Source organism: Lycorma delicatula, chromosome 4 (genome assembly GCF_047948215.1).
Source record: "Lycorma delicatula isolate Av1 chromosome 4, ASM4794821v1, whole genome shotgun sequence".
NCBI classification, from domain to species: Eukaryota; Metazoa; Arthropoda; class Insecta; order Hemiptera; family Fulgoridae; genus Lycorma; species Lycorma delicatula.
The window spans coordinates 40,230,048-40,248,696 of record NC_134458.1 but is presented as its reverse complement, the minus strand read 5'-3'; the positions used below and the strand labels follow the sequence as shown (position 1 = coordinate 40,248,696).

At 30.5% G+C, this 18,649-nt stretch overlaps 1 protein-coding gene across 1 annotated transcript in view; it reads right to left on the bottom strand.

Moving 5' to 3' along the window:
• Nucleotides 1-2,709: 2,709 nt before the first annotated feature.
• LOC142323305 (protein FAM136A-like) overlaps nt 2,710-18,649 on the bottom strand; it is a 34,925-nt gene continuing 18,985 nt past the window's right edge. The window contains exons 3-4 of the mRNA XM_075362778.1: nt 16,063-16,140; nt 2,710-3,594 (exon numbers count right to left, since the gene is read on the bottom strand). Coding sequence (XP_075218893.1) covers nt 3,460-3,594; nt 16,063-16,140 — 213 coding nt within the window. The 3' untranslated portion in view covers nt 2,710-3,459. The remainder of the gene's footprint in view (nt 3,595-16,062; nt 16,141-18,649) is intronic.

The window sequence follows — 18,649 nt, the reverse complement described above, 5'->3', positions numbered from 1 at the left end:
CAATATCGGACAGGAAAATCAAGTTATATTTTTAGTCATGACGAACAGATTACAGTTAAGTCTAAGATCCCAGATTTACTGAACAAAGTCCTATGGTGCAGGTAGCGGGGAAAACATAATAGTAGTAAAATTTTAAATAAACTTTAGAAACTGGCTAAAATAATTGAACTGATATTTTCATGGGAAAATATTATGTAATCTTTCCACATTGGCTACATAAATAAATGTTGACCTTGCAAATGAACTGTATAATTACAATTCACAGAGAGAAGGATTCTTACTAATAAACAGTGCCTTGCAAAAATTTTCTTCCACAATGTATAAAATAAATTACAGTATACTTTGGAATATAAATATTTATTTTTATGAAAGTTACTGAATTTCATAATTTTGTCCAAAGTATCACTGCAATTTCTTTTTTTAAGTTACTAAAAATTACAATCGCTGCAATTGATTTTATTTTCATTGTCATTAAGATGATAATGAGATATTTGAATGTTTTAGTTTGGGTAAAGTGTTACTACTGGTTTTGTTACATAATCTGATAATTTTTAAAATTTTGGATTTTATTTGAAATGGTTGCAAATTTTCACTGGAAACGTGTTGATAGGTTACTACATCTGCCGGCCTCTGTAGTGTCTCGGCCTTTCACCCGCAGGTCCTGGGTTCGAATCCTGGTCAGGCATGGCATTTTTCACACACGCTACAAAACACTCATCTCATCCTCTGCGGAAAGAATCGCTTGACTGCAGACCCGGAGGTTAAACAAAAAAAAAAAAAAAGGTTACTACATCTAAATATTTTCAGAAAAATCTTGAAAAAAGAAAATTATTGATAGCATTACCAATTCCTCCCTATTTTTGGACAAAAGCTAGGTTTTTGTTAAAAAAAGAATGCATGTAGTTTTTTTAATGCTCTAATAATATTTGGTGTTATTAATTTTAAAAGATAGAAAGCCAAAGATTTATTGCTTTTAATATAATTTTTTTTATTTTTAATAATTTTTGTTTGGGTTGTTGCATGAGGGCAAAAAAGCTGCACTTCTAATACACTTATTTAGTGATTTAGTGAATGAGCAATCCTAACTCTGCTCATGTTTAAAAAATAGAATTTTATTATCTTCAAGAAATTATAAATTTAATGCTGTAAAATCATCCCTGTTATAAGACTACAATACTGAAACATTAATTTTCATAGTTATGTATTAATATGGTTCTCATAATAAGAATGCTGGCCAGTAAGTAGTATGCTGACAGTGAAGCAGTCAATTCATGAATAAATTAAAATTTGAATTTAAGTAATCTTTTTGAATATCTTGTACTTTGTTTAATGTATAGTATCAGTATTTTCAAAACTTGTTTATAACTGTTTCATTAATAAAATAAAAACTGTTATGTTCTAATATTAAAAGTCAATTTTTTTGACATGATATTGTTCATGACAGCCAGCAATGGAGATTATACAAGTGTGGCAGTGAATCGGGCGATTAAAAATGCACTATAAAAAAGTATTACTTCATCACTTTATTTTAATTGAAATGAAAATATATTTACAATTATTTAAAAATAACATTCCAAAGACCTTTCTGTTTCATACATTTCCAATCATCTTGTGTGTAGGTAACCCATCACATTTTTGTAGTGTGACCGTAAGAATTTGAGCTACCTCTTCTCAGATTCATTCTTTAAAGTGCTGGTGAGGTGCTTTAAAGAGGTGGCTTGTACTTTTATTAACAGGACGACAAGTTAAGTCAGACCAAAAAAAGTTTTCTGATGTGCTAGTGTAGTGCTGTGAATTTACTGGAGCTACATGCTGTTGCCATTCTCAAAGAAATATGAGCCTATAATTCCAAATTATGAAATAGCACTCAAAGTGTCACCTTGAAAATATGGAGTGGCTTTTCATGTAATCATTTAAATCATTAAGGATTTACATTTGACCAGAAGTGAAAAATTTGCTTATTGTAGAAGCCCAAAAAGTGGAAACAAGCCTCATTACTCATCAAATGATTGTTTAGATTAACTTTTATCATGTCTAATAACTGATGACAGAAAGCAAGTCGGTTTGTATAATCATTTGGTGCATCCACAATCTGAATCTTATATGGTTGGTACTTGAGTTATTGGGGTAAAATCTTCCTTATTCTGCAACCAGAAATGCCTAAAATACTGTGCTTTGTGCTGATCAGGTAAGACTTTATTGTTGAGTAGCATCCACTCTCAAAACATTTTCTGTCTTACATACACTTCTTAACGCTTCTAGCTCATTTTTTCAATGTGGAGCCTGTTTCCTCAAAATATTTAACCTATAGTTTTACTGTACGGGCAGAAGGAAATCGGATAAACTGGCTACAAGACAGCACTCCCCATTAATCAATAGTAAAGTATCCAGCATCACTAAATCACTGGATTCACTGCTACATGACATAACAACTGTATTTAAAATTATATCATGATAACTAAGCCACATAAGTGACTGAAAGCATTATGTATAGTCAGTCTGATTTAGTCAGGGGTTAAAAATTAATAGTTTATATATCTTTTCCCAGTCATTAACATTAATATATATATATATATATACATACACACACACACACACACACACACACACACACACACACACACACACACATAAAATTAGCTATAATTACTTATAAATCAGATGGTTTATCTTAAATATAGAAGTAATGAATGGATATGTAAGAAGATATAGAGAAACATATTAAAAACAAATTTATTTATCTAAAAAACAAAAGTTTCTTGTAAACTTATATTACAGTAAAAGAATATTAAGTAAAATGTCATTCAACAATTTCAACAAACTTTAAAAAATCAATTATTTTTACCAGTATTCTATAACAATTGCATTTTTTCACAAAACATTTATAAATCTTTTTCCAAGAAATGCTTATTAACTTAAATGTTAACTAATATAGAAAACTAAAACATAAACTAAATTTTACAAAAACAACATAATTCCAAATATTTAAAAAAAAATTAAGATGAATAATACCTAAATAAAAAAGATTCTTGTTGTTGGAAAAAATCAAGAACAATAGAAATCTGGTAATTCATGTCTGACAGGCCTATTTAATGTAGATCAGTGAAATACCAGGTTAATTTCAAGTTATTACTAATATCCCACTTTTTATTTATAGTTATAGTATTCAAATGTTAACCTCATTAATGCTATTTTAAAGGTTTAAAAACTTATAAACCTGGTAACAGTTAAATCACAATAGCAGTAAACACAAAAAAGTGTGGAAGCGACAACAGCACTATTATTTATATTTAGGAGGCTATATGAGCTATCAAATCTGGATTACCAGATTTTTACTAAGTTAACTAAAAACAGTAGTTAATACAAACTGAAAAGAAATAAAGAAGTGAAAAAAATTACATAGATTTAATAAAACTAACATATCAAACGGTAACTTTCAATAAATAAGAATTTCATATTTTAGACATAGTTATTGCGACTGCTTGTATCTTCTAGGTGTGTGTGCATTTTTTCTGACAAATTAGGAACAGCTTGTATCATTTTATTTATACACTTTTTTGCACAATCATCATATGCTCTGTGATGTTTAGCTACCTGCAACAAATAAGACCAGTAAATTATAGTTTATTCGATTAATGTATATCTAAAACATTCAGTGTAAACAAGCCTCTGGATTTAAGTTTAATAAAAAAATCTTGACTTGAAAACCATGACCATAAGCTTGACTTACCATTCCATTCTTTAAAAACTCAGCCTTTTATTTGCTTTCGTTTATCTTATTTAGTTAACCTTAGACGGAATAAAATCCTGTTTAAAGTTACTGAAGTTTAAAACAATATGTAGCATAAAATTTAAATTTTGTTATTCGAGGTGTGAAATCTAATGTTATTGATGTTTATTTTGAATGTTTACAACAATTTGTAAACATTCAAAACTTGATGCATATAATATACATCATAGTTACAGTAATAAGTGTATTATTTTACTGAAATTAATCATTTTAATATTCATATTATTCCTCTGTACTGTTAAATTATATTTAAAATCTATTAAATAATTCTCCTAATAAAGAATACTGAGGTAAGACATATCTTACCTTAATTTTTTATAAAGTACTTTGGCGGGATCCCGCATTCTCAGTCATGATTGAAATAACTCCATAATAAAAATTTAAAAATAAAAGTACTAAAATAATGAAAATTTCATATCAATTATTATTTAAATGAGTGCTGCTATCTGCAGCACTGTCTCCCACAAACATTGCCTGATGGTTTATCAAATTGAAATTTTGTTTGTATTTATGTATATAATATTTTTGTAATATATTTAATTTTAAGTCATTTTTATTCATTTCTAATATTTTTAAATTTGAGTTACTATTAGAAATCTAATGTTTATTGTTTATTAGATGGTCTGCCATATTATATAAACCTAATTTATTATTTTTGTAATTTTCTGTAATATTCAAGAAATCTAGTTTTAAAGGATTATTTGTTTTTTCTATATATATATATATATATATATATATATATATATATATATACCATCACAATCGTTAAATTTACTTTTATTTTAAAATTTTTATTATTCGGTTTGTATGCTGGTTTAAATATTTCTTTGTTGTAAGTTTCAATAATGTTTTCAATGATATTATTAGTGTACTTTATGTATATTTTCTCAGTCTTTTGTGTCTTATTGTGTATTGGTTGTAAGGTAGTTATTTTGTTTTGATAGTTGTTTTTTATAAATACTATTAAAGTAGTATCATATTCATTTTTAACTGCTACATGTTTATTTCATTATTTAACTTTTCTTTGTTATTATGTGTGTTTGATTGCTCTGTTAATCATATTTGTATAAGTGCTGATTTTATAAGATCAAGGATAATTTGATTTTTTATGACTTGTTATATTATTAGATGTAGGTTTTCTATATACTGATGTTTCAGTTTGGTTGTCCTTGTTTATTTCAATATTGACATCTAAATAATTCAACATTCTATTATTATCTATTTTAAATGTTAATTTTAAATTTTAACTATAAATATTTGGTTAATATTATTAGATGTTCATTGTTTATTACTGGGTTAAATATAATGAGAATATCACCAACATATCATGTTCATATTAAAAGTTTATGTGTATGAGTAATTCCATGTATTCATTTACTCTCAAAATCCTGTAAGTATATTTCTGACATAATTGCTGATAGTGGAAATCCCACAGGTAAGGTATTTTTTGTGTATAATATTTGTTACTATAAAATAGTTTTGTTGAGATACATTTCTTATAATAGTGACAGTACTTTTAAAAAATTTCAGATCTTCTGGGTTACTTTTAAATCTATTTATTATTTTTATGGTAAGGTCTGTAGGTATGCTAGGACACATGTTAATAATGTATAACTAACAAATACTTAGTATAAATAAATCACTCTTGGTCTCATAAAATTAGCACTTATACAAATATGATTAATAGAGCAATCAAACGCATATAATAACAAGGAAATGTTAAATAATGAAATAAACATCATAAAACATGTAGCAGTTGAAAACGGATATGATACTACTTTAATTAATAATATTTATAAAAATCAATTATCAAAACACAACAAAATAATTAACTCACAACCAATATATATTAAGACACAAAAGAGTAAAAAATATATACATAAAGTATTTATATACTAATAATACCATTAAAAACTTTACTAAAATTTGCAATAAAGAAATATTTAAATTAGCATACAAACCTAATAACCACATAATAAAATATTTAAAAAGCTAAAATAATAATAATATACATCAAGACAATTCAAAAAGCGAGCTACTTTGAAGGAAAGAAAATCGTGAAAAATAGATCGTCAAAAGTTATTGTCATATGCATAGGCTGTGTTATCTCCTGCATCTTCTTTCAAAGCAAAGGATGTCATTGCAGAACTGACACCAACATTAGCAAGTATGTTGAACATATTGTGAACAACAAACTTGGAAATCATTCAACCAGAGAAGATAGCCCAAAACAGCGGAAGAAAGCAACAGTTGTCAAACAAAAGAGTTTGTCTGCTTTGAGGAATGAACCTTCGACCAGTTACAAGGTGAAGGACACAGTGAAAGCAGAATAGACAAAAAGCCTGAAGCTAAAGTGGAAATAGCAAAAATTCCCATGCAGGGAACTGAGAAAATAAAAATTTTGGAAAAGAGGACTTAACTAAAACCAAAATGGAGCCTCCAAAAGCACGAAGGCCTTTGAGTGAGAGGTTGAGGACTTCGGCATCCCACATGTTCTAGTAGTGAGTGCATCAAGTCGCAACTGTGATGTACTTCTCACTGCACCACCAGAGCTGGTGTCTTCTGATGTCAGCAGCAGGAGATCCTCCGTGATTTCTGGCAGGGGATCTGAAGATTTCATCTCTAAGGCCTCAGATACCTTGGAATTTGACATTGAGGCCTTTAGGAAGGACAAGAGAAGCAAGAAAGGATGGCCTAAGGGGAAGCCTAGGCGATAGCATGAAGAATACGATTAAAATAGTTTTATTCATTTGATTTTGATGCAGCGTTTGAAGATTTGACAACATTTCACTGGAAATGGTTTAAGTGTTTTAATGTGTAAGTTTTTAGTGATTTTAAGTGGCAAGGACCCTTTACACCCTTGCTATTTTATTTCTTTTGGGGTTTTAATCCCATGATTAGTCATGTGGTGTATTAAAAAGACTAGTCTTCTGACTATGTCGCAAGTATTTTTTTTGGGATGAAAAAAAAATACTTTATTTTCTTTTTATGTGGAAAGGGGCTAATGACCAGTGTAGTCTATGTCCCTTAAAACCTCAAAGAAAAAAAATAATAAAATAAAAAATTTGTGTGGAATTTATAAAATTAATTTAATGATTGTGATGCTATTTATATAAGAAAAACAAATAGATCCTTTAAAACTAGATTTCTTGAAAATTATAGAAATTACAAAAACAATAAATTAGGTGTATCTAATATGGCAGACCATCTAATAAACAATAAACATTCTATTTGTGATATTACACAAATTTAGAAATTAATAAAAATGAGATATATTAGAAAAATATAACATATATAAACAAAATAATTTGATAAACCATCAGAGAGTGTTTGAGGAAGACTGTCAACTACAACAGATAGCAGCACTCATTTAAATAATAATCGATATGCAATTTTCATTATTTTAGTATTTTTATTATACAATAACACAATTATTTCAATCATGACTGAGGATGTGGGATCTGCGAAAGTACTTTTAAGAGAAATTAAGGTAAGATAAGTCTTATCTCAATATATATATATATATATATATAAATAAAGAGGTTTTTCTTGTGGTAGCATATAATGATGATGAGGAAAAAGAAAGAGTAACACATAAGAGCTTAGTCGTATTAAACACATCACATAATAAAATTCAGTAATCTTAAATATATTTATGTGGATTAAAACCTGGACAAAATATATCCTATAAAACAGTCATCTTTCAAAATGATCAGTGATCCAATGAACTTTAATATACTTTTTAGAAAAATAACAAATTACTACAAGATAGTGATTGTGAAACTGGGCATAGTAGTTATAAATTACTGCCTTTTGTTAGATATACTATGGATGTCAACTGATTGTAATAATCTGCATCGAGGAATTCCACTCAATCTGATTCTCATCATTAAGCTTATTAGTGAAAGACAAGCTTTTTCCTGACTGCTTAGTTACCTTACTCTGGTTGTATGTCTATAACCTCTTACAAAAGAAAAACAGTTCTGCTTGAACATTGTCACAAGTCATTACACAATAGAGCAAGCCTCTTTAAATACTGTGTGTTCTTCTCTACGGCTAGACAGATCCTGAGCTGTTGCACTTAGTTTTATAATCTGCCAGCAAAATCATTTAGCACTTTCCCTGATATGATGAAAATCTCACACAAATATGCTTAAAATGCTTCAGTGCATGCAGTCATGGCTCTTTACATTACTTTTTTGGTAAAACTACTGATTTGATTGAACTTTCGAAACCCAAACTGTTGTCAAATGTTAAACCATATTCTCAACAGTCACCTTAAAAATTTTCTTCAGGTTACTCAGAAACAAGTCCTAACTTCATCCTATTATTTACTTTGCATTACCATGTCTAAGTTTACAGCAATCTACTAATTAACATGATTATGAAAACAGGAATAAAAATTATTTTAAAAGAGATTGCCTTAGTACTAAAAGACTACTAATTGTGGCTCATTTATACATAATGAAGAGGTTTGAACTAAAACTTAATTTAGACATTCTCATAAAAATCAAAAAATTTGTCTTAAATAAAAAAAATATTTACATTTTACAGCACATCTAAACTTATCTATAGGTTACCCGTCATTCTACAAATTAATTTATACTTAGTGAAAAACTTCAAAAGCTTTCTGCTTATTCCTCTTTTATTTCATTGACATATACGATATTCTCAACCTATCACTTCTTGTATTTCTACTATGAGGTAGATCAAAACATTTCAAGACTAGCTCTCATGGCAAGAAACTACCTTATTTATCTACCTAAGCACATTGTCACCTGTAAAGTTGTCCCTTTGCACAGCAATACAGTGTTCCCAGCGTTCTTGCCATGTCTGGAATGTGTCCTGGAAGTCCACTTCTCGAAGTGTGGCAAGTAACTTCTATGATTCATGTTGATCTCCACAATGGTATCAAAATCAAAACAGCACCCTTTAAGTTGGATCTTCAACTGTGGAAAAGGGCGAAGTCCACAGGGCCAAATCTAGAGTATGGCATATGGGTAGTAAGATCATGTTGTGTCTTGCAAGAAACTCACGTGTGACAGGATGCATTGGGGTATTCAGTTTCTCGTGCGTCACAGCTCTGGTCACTTTCCCTGAATGTCCTCCATCAGCCACGTTGAAACCTGACAATAGAACTTGTTATTGATGGTCAGACCACTCGGGACACGATTTCTCTCTATGCACAACTGCAAATGTTGAAAAAGACAATGAGCATGTACTTGTTTGACCTAACTCACCTTTTATAGGTGTGGAGATAATGTGATCTTCAACTGAGAACTGTTGTTGCTTTGTCTCAGGGTCATACCCGAACACCCAAGTTTTGTTACCAGTAATGATCCTTGACAAGAAGGATGGGCCATGGCATGCTGATGTTGTTCCTGACAGACTTCAACATGATGTTCCTTCCACTCCTGTCAGCAGCCTGAGAGGAATTTTGGCAGTCGCACAGTGCATGTTCAAATCACACATCAGGATTAATTGGACTGTTCCATGTGACACATTAACAATGGAAGCAATGTTGTAGACTGGTTATGTAAAAGTTGCCAAATGGTTTCAACATATTCCGTTGTTGAGCTCTAAGGTCTTCCTGATCTTTTGTTATCTTCTAGTGATGTTCTTCCACTCTTGAAGCACACATGCCATTCAAAACACCCTGCATGACTCATGGCAGCATTGCTGAAAAACATGCTGCATCATGTATAACATCTCTATGGCAGATTTGTTGAGTTACACATTCGCTCTTTGTTCAAGCTTGCTGTTCATATTGGAACTGCAAAAGTGGTAACGCTGCATAGCTACCGACGCACACAGTTCAATGTCTCTTGACCCAGCAAGTTGGTCTAGTGGTGAACGCATCTTCTCAAATCAGCTGATTTGGAAGTCTAGAGTTCCAGCATTCAAGTCCTAGTAAAGTCAGTTATTTTTACACAGATTTGAATATCTAAATCTAAATCGTGGATACCGGTGTTCTTTAGTGGTTGGGTTTCAATTAACCACACATCTCAGGAATGGTCGAACTGAGACTGTACAAGACTACACTTCATTTACACTCATACACATCATCCTCTGAAGTATCTGAACGGTAATTACTGGAGGCTAAAACAGGAAAAAGAAGTTCATGTCTCTTGGCACAGACTTATGAAGGTAAGTGGTCTCTGTGACTGTGTATGTGGCCTTGTGCTGCCATCTGTTAGTGAGTTACAGAACTAGTCTTGAAAATTTTGATACCACCTCATATGGCATTCCAGTCTCCATTACTATGAAACTGCTGTCCCCTTTTTTTATATTCAATTAAATAATCTATTTCTTCATATATCCTTTCTTCAACTTCTGCCAAAGTGGTCATAATATAAACCTGCATGTAACTGTAAGCTTGGATTTTGAATTTATCCTGACTAAAATAATTTGCTCACTGTGCCGCCTATAATAACACTCTGTCAAATTTTCTTATCGTTTCTACTTCTGCTATTCCATTTTGGATCAACTATTCACTAAAAATTCCCTGACCATATTTATCTTTCCATCTTACCTTACTAACTCCTACTATATCTAGCTCTAATCCATCCATTTCCTTCTTTAAATTATCTATATCTTATAGAGTTCAAGTAAACAGGCTGTACATATGAGTGTTCGGACAGCCGATTTACAGGCATCTCCTACAAATCCTGATGCATTTAAAAGAAGCTATGCAATATTAGTTAATATTCAGCAACCACCCGCTATTATATTTTACAGAGATTATATACATATTTTTTAAATTTAAAGAAATTAAGGCATTTAATTTGAGTTTTTTAAGAGTTATGAAATAGTTAATTGTCCACAAACAGTAAAAGTTTAATAATATCTTAGAATAAATTTCTATGATAATAAACAAATAATAAATTCAATTCAGTTTTTGTCATCTGATTGCGAGAAATCTGTAGTGCAGTCAGTATTAAGAGACACAACTGAAGGCATTATTTTGTTTTCTATTATCCAATTATCATTAACTTGGTTCAATAGTATCTGTTACATGTTTTATACAGTTTTTCCATTTCTGCTGGCCTGTTTTATCACTGGCTTTTAAGCATAAATTTTTAACATCAGATATTTAAAAGCAGTATTTTCTGATGCTATGTAACTTTTGATTTGTCCCCAAATTAACTCAATTGGATTGAGTACACAATGACACGGAGGTAATTGAGTTTTGCAACTGGATCTTGCTAACTCATCAATTTTATACACAATCGAATTACTTTTAATATGCAAATCCGTTTGCAATAACTGGACCTTAAGTTCATTCTCTTCAAAAATCATTCCTTTTGAACTAAGCCACATTTTGATATCATTCTTTTTCCAAGACACAGCTGAAATTTTTTCCCTTTTACATGAATAATGAGGGGTGCTGTCTAAGACAATGACTGAATTATCTTCCAGAGGAGGTAACACATCACTAAACTATTTCTCAATAAATAAAATTCATGTACTTTTTTACAAATCGTGTTTTTATCGAAACTGTCAACTTCTTCAATTGATTTGCAAGGTTTTATTTTTTGAAAACCACTACTTTACTTCATTAGAAGATTCATATTCTTAAACCACACTGTACGCCGAAGCGGCGCCATTTCCATGTTAGCAGTTTATTAATGATATCTGAAATCAATGCCGTTGGATTACTCTGTAATTTGCTTTTTGTAAGCATTTTAAATGAATTGTTTTTCCACACGACTTATGGGCTTTTTGTTGTCTTTTTTTAGGGGGATATCAATAATGATGCACTATTATCAGCTGAATCAGTATCAGACATGGTGTCAAAACATTGGTATAACTTGAGTCGTACAGACACAACTCTAAAAATACACTACACTCATCTTCCAGTAAACTTAAAAAAATTGCATTATATTAAATTAAAATAACATTAGAGTAAATAAATAATCAACAGAAATACAAAAATTGAACACGAGAACAAAAGAATAATCATATGAAAAGATCAAGGGTTTTAGTAGAACTGAGAAGACAAAAACATTATATAAAGGTTTGATTATATTGATGAATATAGACATGGCCGCGTTGTAAATCAGCACTGATACAAGTGTCAGACTCAGCAGAATCATAATGAACTCACTAATGCAAACACAATGCTTGTTTATTCTTCACTCTATAAGCTAATAGAGTACAGTGTAGCCTACTGCTCTTATTTAATCTGCTAATACCATGCTTTGTCTTTAAGAATGCCTTGATGGAGAAATGTGTAAACTTTCTTTCTTGACCTTTGGAAAACTATTTATAATTTTTGCAACAAAAACCAGATGGTTTTATGATTATTTTCTCCAATCATACTATTTGAGTGATAAAAATAAATTTGTAATATTTAATTAAGTGTAACAGTTTCTGTAAATATGTTTTTTCAAAAATTTGTATGTTTGTTTAACACTGTGTGTATGTTGTTTATAGGATGGCTTTCAATATTCTTGCATTAGTACAACATCCAGCAGCTGATTTCAGCAGGTATCTTTTTTTTAATGAAACTTGATTTAAATGAATGATTAATGATAATTTAATACATTACTGCTGGGTTGCCTAGCAAAAATTAGCCGCAATTATCTTTAATTAATTTTATTGTAATTAATATATTTTAACAAATTGCGACTATTTTTTTAAAGTGAATTAAACGTCACTTGAAAGAAAATGATGTGAAGAATATAAAAAAAAATGGTTGCCAGCTTTCGGTCAGTTGCAACCTCCAAGTTGCCAGGTGTAAACAGGTATGTTATTGTTAATTATTTACACTCATCGTGTTTTTCAAAAAATTTATATACTAAACTGAAGTTTAATTTTTTCTGTACTAGATAACACACGGTAGCCTGTAAAAAAATGGCCGCAAGTAGTGGTTGTCATATTTGAACTAATTATTTTCAGTCTGGACGAGTGTAACCCATTGGGTTGGTCTAGTGGTGAACACATCTTTCCAAATCAGCTGATTTAGAAATTGAGAGTTCCAACGTTCAAGTCCTAGTAAAGTCAGTTATTTTTACACGGATTTGAATACTAGATCGTGGATATCGGTGTTCTTTGGTGGTTGGGTTTCAATTAACCACACATCTCAGGAATGGTCGAACTGAGACTGTACAAGACTACACCTCATTTACACTCATACATATCATCCTCTGAAGTATTATCTGAATAGTAGTTACCAGAGGCTTAAAAATAGGGGGAAAAAAAAGTCTAGAGGAGTGTGAATGAGAGAGAAGGAATGCGTGTGCTGCTTCATTTTGAATAAAGACGATGACAATCAATTTTAGACTTCTCATCTTTTTTGCTGTTTTCATTATTTATTATGTAATAATAAATTTAGTTTAATTAATGGCAACCACTACTTGCGGCCATTTTTTATATGCAATCATGTGTTATTGTTTACAGAAAAAATTAAATTTCAATTTAGTATATAATTTTTTTGATAAACCCAATGAGCATAAATAATTAACAATAACACACCTGTTTACACCTGGCAATTTGAAGGTTGCAGCTCACTGAGAGCCGGCAACCTTTTTTTTTTTACATTCTTCACAACATTTTTTTTCAAATAATGTTTAATTCACTTAAAAAAAATGTAGTTGCAAATCATTAAATAGATTAATTAAATATATTTAATTAAAGGTAAGTGCGGCTAATTTTTGCTAGGCAACCTGGTAGTAATGTATTAAATTATCATTAATCATTCATTTAAATTGAGTTTCATTAAAAAGCAGATACCTGCAGAAATCAGCTGTCAGATCTTAGAGTAATACTTTGTACAAGCGAAATGGTATGCAGAGATGTGCTGTTAATGTGTTCTGTTCTTTGCCCCTCACCTGACAAGGACATTCCAAAACTGTATCCTACCCAAGCTTATGCGTCAAGAATAACTTCACTTTATTCATATAGTTATTTCTCTGTCATTAAGAGTAATCTGTCACACAAAATGAATGATAAAAATGAACTATTATTTTTTAATATAAACAAATTAATAATTTTTCATAAACTTATATGCGGGTGAATCAAATATAAACAGTAATTTTTTTTTATAAATTTATTGATTAATAATATACACAATTCATACACTTCATCATTTCTCTATATCTTCCTGTATGATCTACACACTTTTGCCCACGATTTGGAAACTTGAATATTTCTTGTTCATAAAAGGTTTGTGGACGAGTGTCAACCAATTGCGCATGCACTCCTCGATGTCTTCATTGTTTTCAAATCATTCCCCTCCAAGCGATTCTTTGAAGGTACAAACAAAAAATACTCGCTGGGACAAATCTGGACTGTAGGGAGGGTGGTTGAGGGTTTCCTGGTGCATTTTTTCCAATTTATCTCTTGTCAAAATAACAGTGTGTGGCCTGGTGTTGTCATGGAGAAGGATAACATTTCTGATGGGTATACCCCATCCTTTGTTGACTGCCGCAGCTAGCAATAAGCTGCATTAATTGTGGAGAAACTCAATGATTAAAACTCCCCTTAAAAAAAATCACTGGAAGACCTTTTCTGGCTGACAGACAGGTTTTGACCGTAACTGGGCAGCCTCCTTCCTTACTATTTTTGACTCCAGAATGTATTGATGGACTCATGTCTCATCACATGTGATGATGTGCTTCAAAAAATCATCCCCTTCTTGCCGAAAATCGTTTCAGAAGTCTTTCACAGATCTCCAACCTGACCTATTTTTTATTTTTGATCAACAACCTCGGAACCCATCAAGCAATAATTTTTCTACAGCCAGGATGATCAGTGATAGTGGATTGAGCACTCCATAACTGATACTCACTTCTGACATGATTTCTTCAACAGTGAACTGGCGATCACCTTCAGTAAGCTCTCAAGTGGTACAAATGTTGTCAGCTGTGAGAATTGACCTTGGGCGTCAATCATGACTTTCATTTTCTACACATTCTTGCCCGCCCTTAAACTGTCAGGCCCACATATACACTCAGTTCTATGACAGTGTAGCGTTCCCAAACTCTACCTTTAAACGAGTTAAAATTTCAGTGGGTTAAACACCTTCATTAGTTAAAAACTTTATGATTATATGTTGTGCAATGACAACGGAACCTATTGCTCACTCATGGCTGTACTGGCAACAGAACAGAGTGTAAGAACTATCCAAGCTGGTTCCCCCTCATTAGCACACCAAACATTAACCCCCCTCCCACTTCTCCATTCAGTTCAGAACTGCATGCTGCATAGAATAGCAAAATTACCATTTAAATTTGATTCACCCTCGTATATTATGACAATTTTATACAGAAAAGACTCTGACAGGTATGAGATCATATACTTTATTTCGAACTGTTTGTACTCATTTTGTGGACCTATGCCAGTTTGGCTTGTAAAACCTGTTAAGAAGTAGCTAATGTTTCATCGCCTGAGAATCTGAGTAATATTTTTTTATTGTAAACTTATATATTTGATTTATAAAGTAGATGTACAATATTTTTTTTTGTATTATAAAATGCTTCTCAAAATTGTTTATGTGTGAAAATCCAACTCTGTTCTTCATTTTTAGGACTGCAACTGCATCTTTGTGGTCTGTAATGGGCAAAATAATAGTATTTATAAAATATACCCAGATAGCTGAGGATGTGAAATGCAGTAAATATTTTGAAGTTAAATGATTAGCATAGAACAGAAAGGAGTGGAGAACAGCATCAAATCAGTCAACTGATAAAAAAAAAAAATGAAAAAAAGAAATGAAAAAAAAATTATTTCAACCTACCTTAACATCTTTTATGGAAACTAATCTTCAATGAAGTTAAGTTTCTGGTTTCTATATAGTAACAAATGTAATATCAAGTTAAGAAAATAATTATAGCAATAAAGAAGGGAAAATTATGTTTTTATATTAATAATTTAGCAAACTGCATCTCAGCAATGGAATAATTTTTTTTCACTTGTGTTTCTTTTACAAACTTGCACATCTATATAAATTTTATAATAAAAAATTCTGCTGAAATAATCAGGTCTGTAAAAGTAATAAATGTGGATAACAACTAAATGGAGTAAATGAAAAAATTAATTTTAATAAATAAGATTATATTTATATTAATTTTTACAAAAACTTTCTTGACACAAGTACATAATTGCTGTATGAGCTAAACGTGAAAATCCGTTTACAGAATATAAAAATCTATGCAAACATTATTACGGTATAAAAACATATTCATGTATTTAGATATTAAATTGATATTTTTTTCATTATAACAGAACATTTAACTGCTTGTTTAAATGAAGTATAAAATATGGTTTACCTCAGCCTCTCCTTCATTTGGACCAATTTTATCATATACATCATCCCTGCATTGTACAACACACCTCTCCACACGTGACTAAAAAAAAAACAAAATAACTGGAAGTAGAATTGCACATCATAATATACATTTAACAGACTATGATTAATTATATTCATAATCAATTTGAATAAAGTTAATTTACTATGTTTAGAAGTTATAAACTTTCAAAAACTTTTAATGCAGTACTCTGAGTAAAGTTTTGTGAAGTTGAAAGGTCATGAGGGCAATTAAAAACCAATATGTAATGTTACAGAAGTTGAAAAATCTAATTACATGAAACATTGAAAGTAGAAAAAAAACTGATCATGTTTTGTTTGACATGTTTTATAACTGATGTTACATGTGATATATTTCTAAGCTTATAGCAAGGGTATGCAAGAGATATCCGAATAGTCAACAGACAGATGGTCAACATGCGAGTAGTATGAAAAACCTATTATTCTAGAGTAATAAGTATAGTTAGTACATATACCATGACTGCAACTAGCGGTGTACATAGTAAACAACTTATGTGAATGGCAGAATTGGTTTTATCTAATTATTAATTACAGTTTTAAATAGTTTTATTATCATAAAATAAATTAACTTCCACTTCCTTTTGTTGATAAAGGATATGATTTTTGGATTTTGCTATACTTTGGTTGAATCATATCTTCTTCCTTGGTTAATTAGAAACAGAATAATTAATAAAAGATAAATGACAATTTAACGTAAACTGCGGAAGCCAAGTTAATATAAATTATATAAAAAAGTATTGCATAATTAAAATTAACAATGTTTAGTATATTTTTTGCTACTTCCAATAAAATAATCATTTATTTTACGTATAGAGTAATACGTGTACATTTCCTTTTATAAACAATATACTTAATATCTAGACTAAACAATAAACATCATTATCACTTAATTTATGTATTAGTCATATCAAGTAAGTTACATCATTAAAATCTAAATGCACAGAATAACTTGCATACAAACTAATCTTTAAACCCAACATTCATTAACAAATTTGTACTACAGAGACTTGACCTTGATTAAACAAATTTTAATCTGTAATAAGTGATGACAGTGATGGAAAATCATTTGTAAAAGTTTTCTTTGTTTTGCTCTGTAAAATGAAATGAAAGAAATTGAAAATACATTGGCAAGCAAGGGTGAGCAAGAAAATAGGTACTGTTTAATGTCACAAAACTGTACTTGCTCACCATCGGCTCAGAAATGATCATACATTCATTTACACTTTTCATCGGCTTTTCTAGTTCATTATTAAAATCTGCTGTTATTGACCTCAAGTCACTTCCAAAATGACTGCTGCCTAAACATTTTTTAAGATTAGGAAATGACTGAAAATTAGTGGGGGCTAGATCAGGCTTTATGGTAAATTCTTGAATACTTCACAGCCAAGTAGTTGAAGTAGTGTTTCAGTATTAACACCGACTTAAAAGCATACCTGATTGCGGATGCCTGTTGGTACTGCTGTGCAAGTTCTTGAATGCCAATCAATTGTAATTTATTTTTAATAACTTTTGACAGATCCATATTTCATCACTAGTAACAGTACAATAAAAAAATTAATTAAGGTCTCTTCTTTATATTGATTGGTAAATGTCAATAGTGTTCCTATTTATTTTTTATGTTCTTCAGGATGTAAACAAGAAATTTAAGAACCTATCAGATGTAAATCGTTTTGATTTTTTCACTATTTTAAATGCCTGGAAAAAACAGTAATGTTTGTGGTCACAAACTTGGATAGACTGAAAATGAAATAGGGAACTGCATCACTAGTGGGAGGTATCTGGATGAAAGTAAATGTTCTTAATTCTATGATGTCCCTTGTACACCTTCACTACATAGAACAAGATAAAATTTTAAAAGGGTAAACATCTTAGAAATCTTGCTAATTTCTAATTTTCAAACCAGGAAGGTGGAACATTTGGTCTGTAATAAACAAAGTATAAAACAATTACTAACCTAGAAAGTAATGTTAAACTATTAAGTCCCTCTGGTAATACATTACCTTTTTGTTCGATTACTAGCCATTTTAGTTTCATTTAAATTAACGATTCATAATAATATAGTATTTTTAAGAAACATTTGTAAGCTTTAAAAAGCAAATTAGTCTATCAAAAGCCCTGTGGATGGTTAGTGGTTTGCAGAAATAGTAAATCTGTGGAGATATCATCTGTTTTCTTATATAAAACAAACCATGCCATTGTCGTAAAATCATATTTTTTATTAAGCTCAATTTATAATGTTGGTTTGTCTTCTGTCTAACAATTACCCTGCACTGCTTGACAGAAGGCAAGATCTTTTATTTGCTAAAATAAACATTTTCAATTCAACAAGCTAGATAAAGTTTGCCAGTGACATAAATATTTTATTTAATTGTGCAGAACTATTTCAGAAAAGGGGACAAATCTTAAATAGACTAGTGATGCAGATGAACCTGAAGAAGAAAATAGTGAATGAGAAAGGCTAGTAAGGCATATAACATTTTTCAGAATTTTTGAAGTAACTGAGGAATCATCACTTCAGTAATGTAATG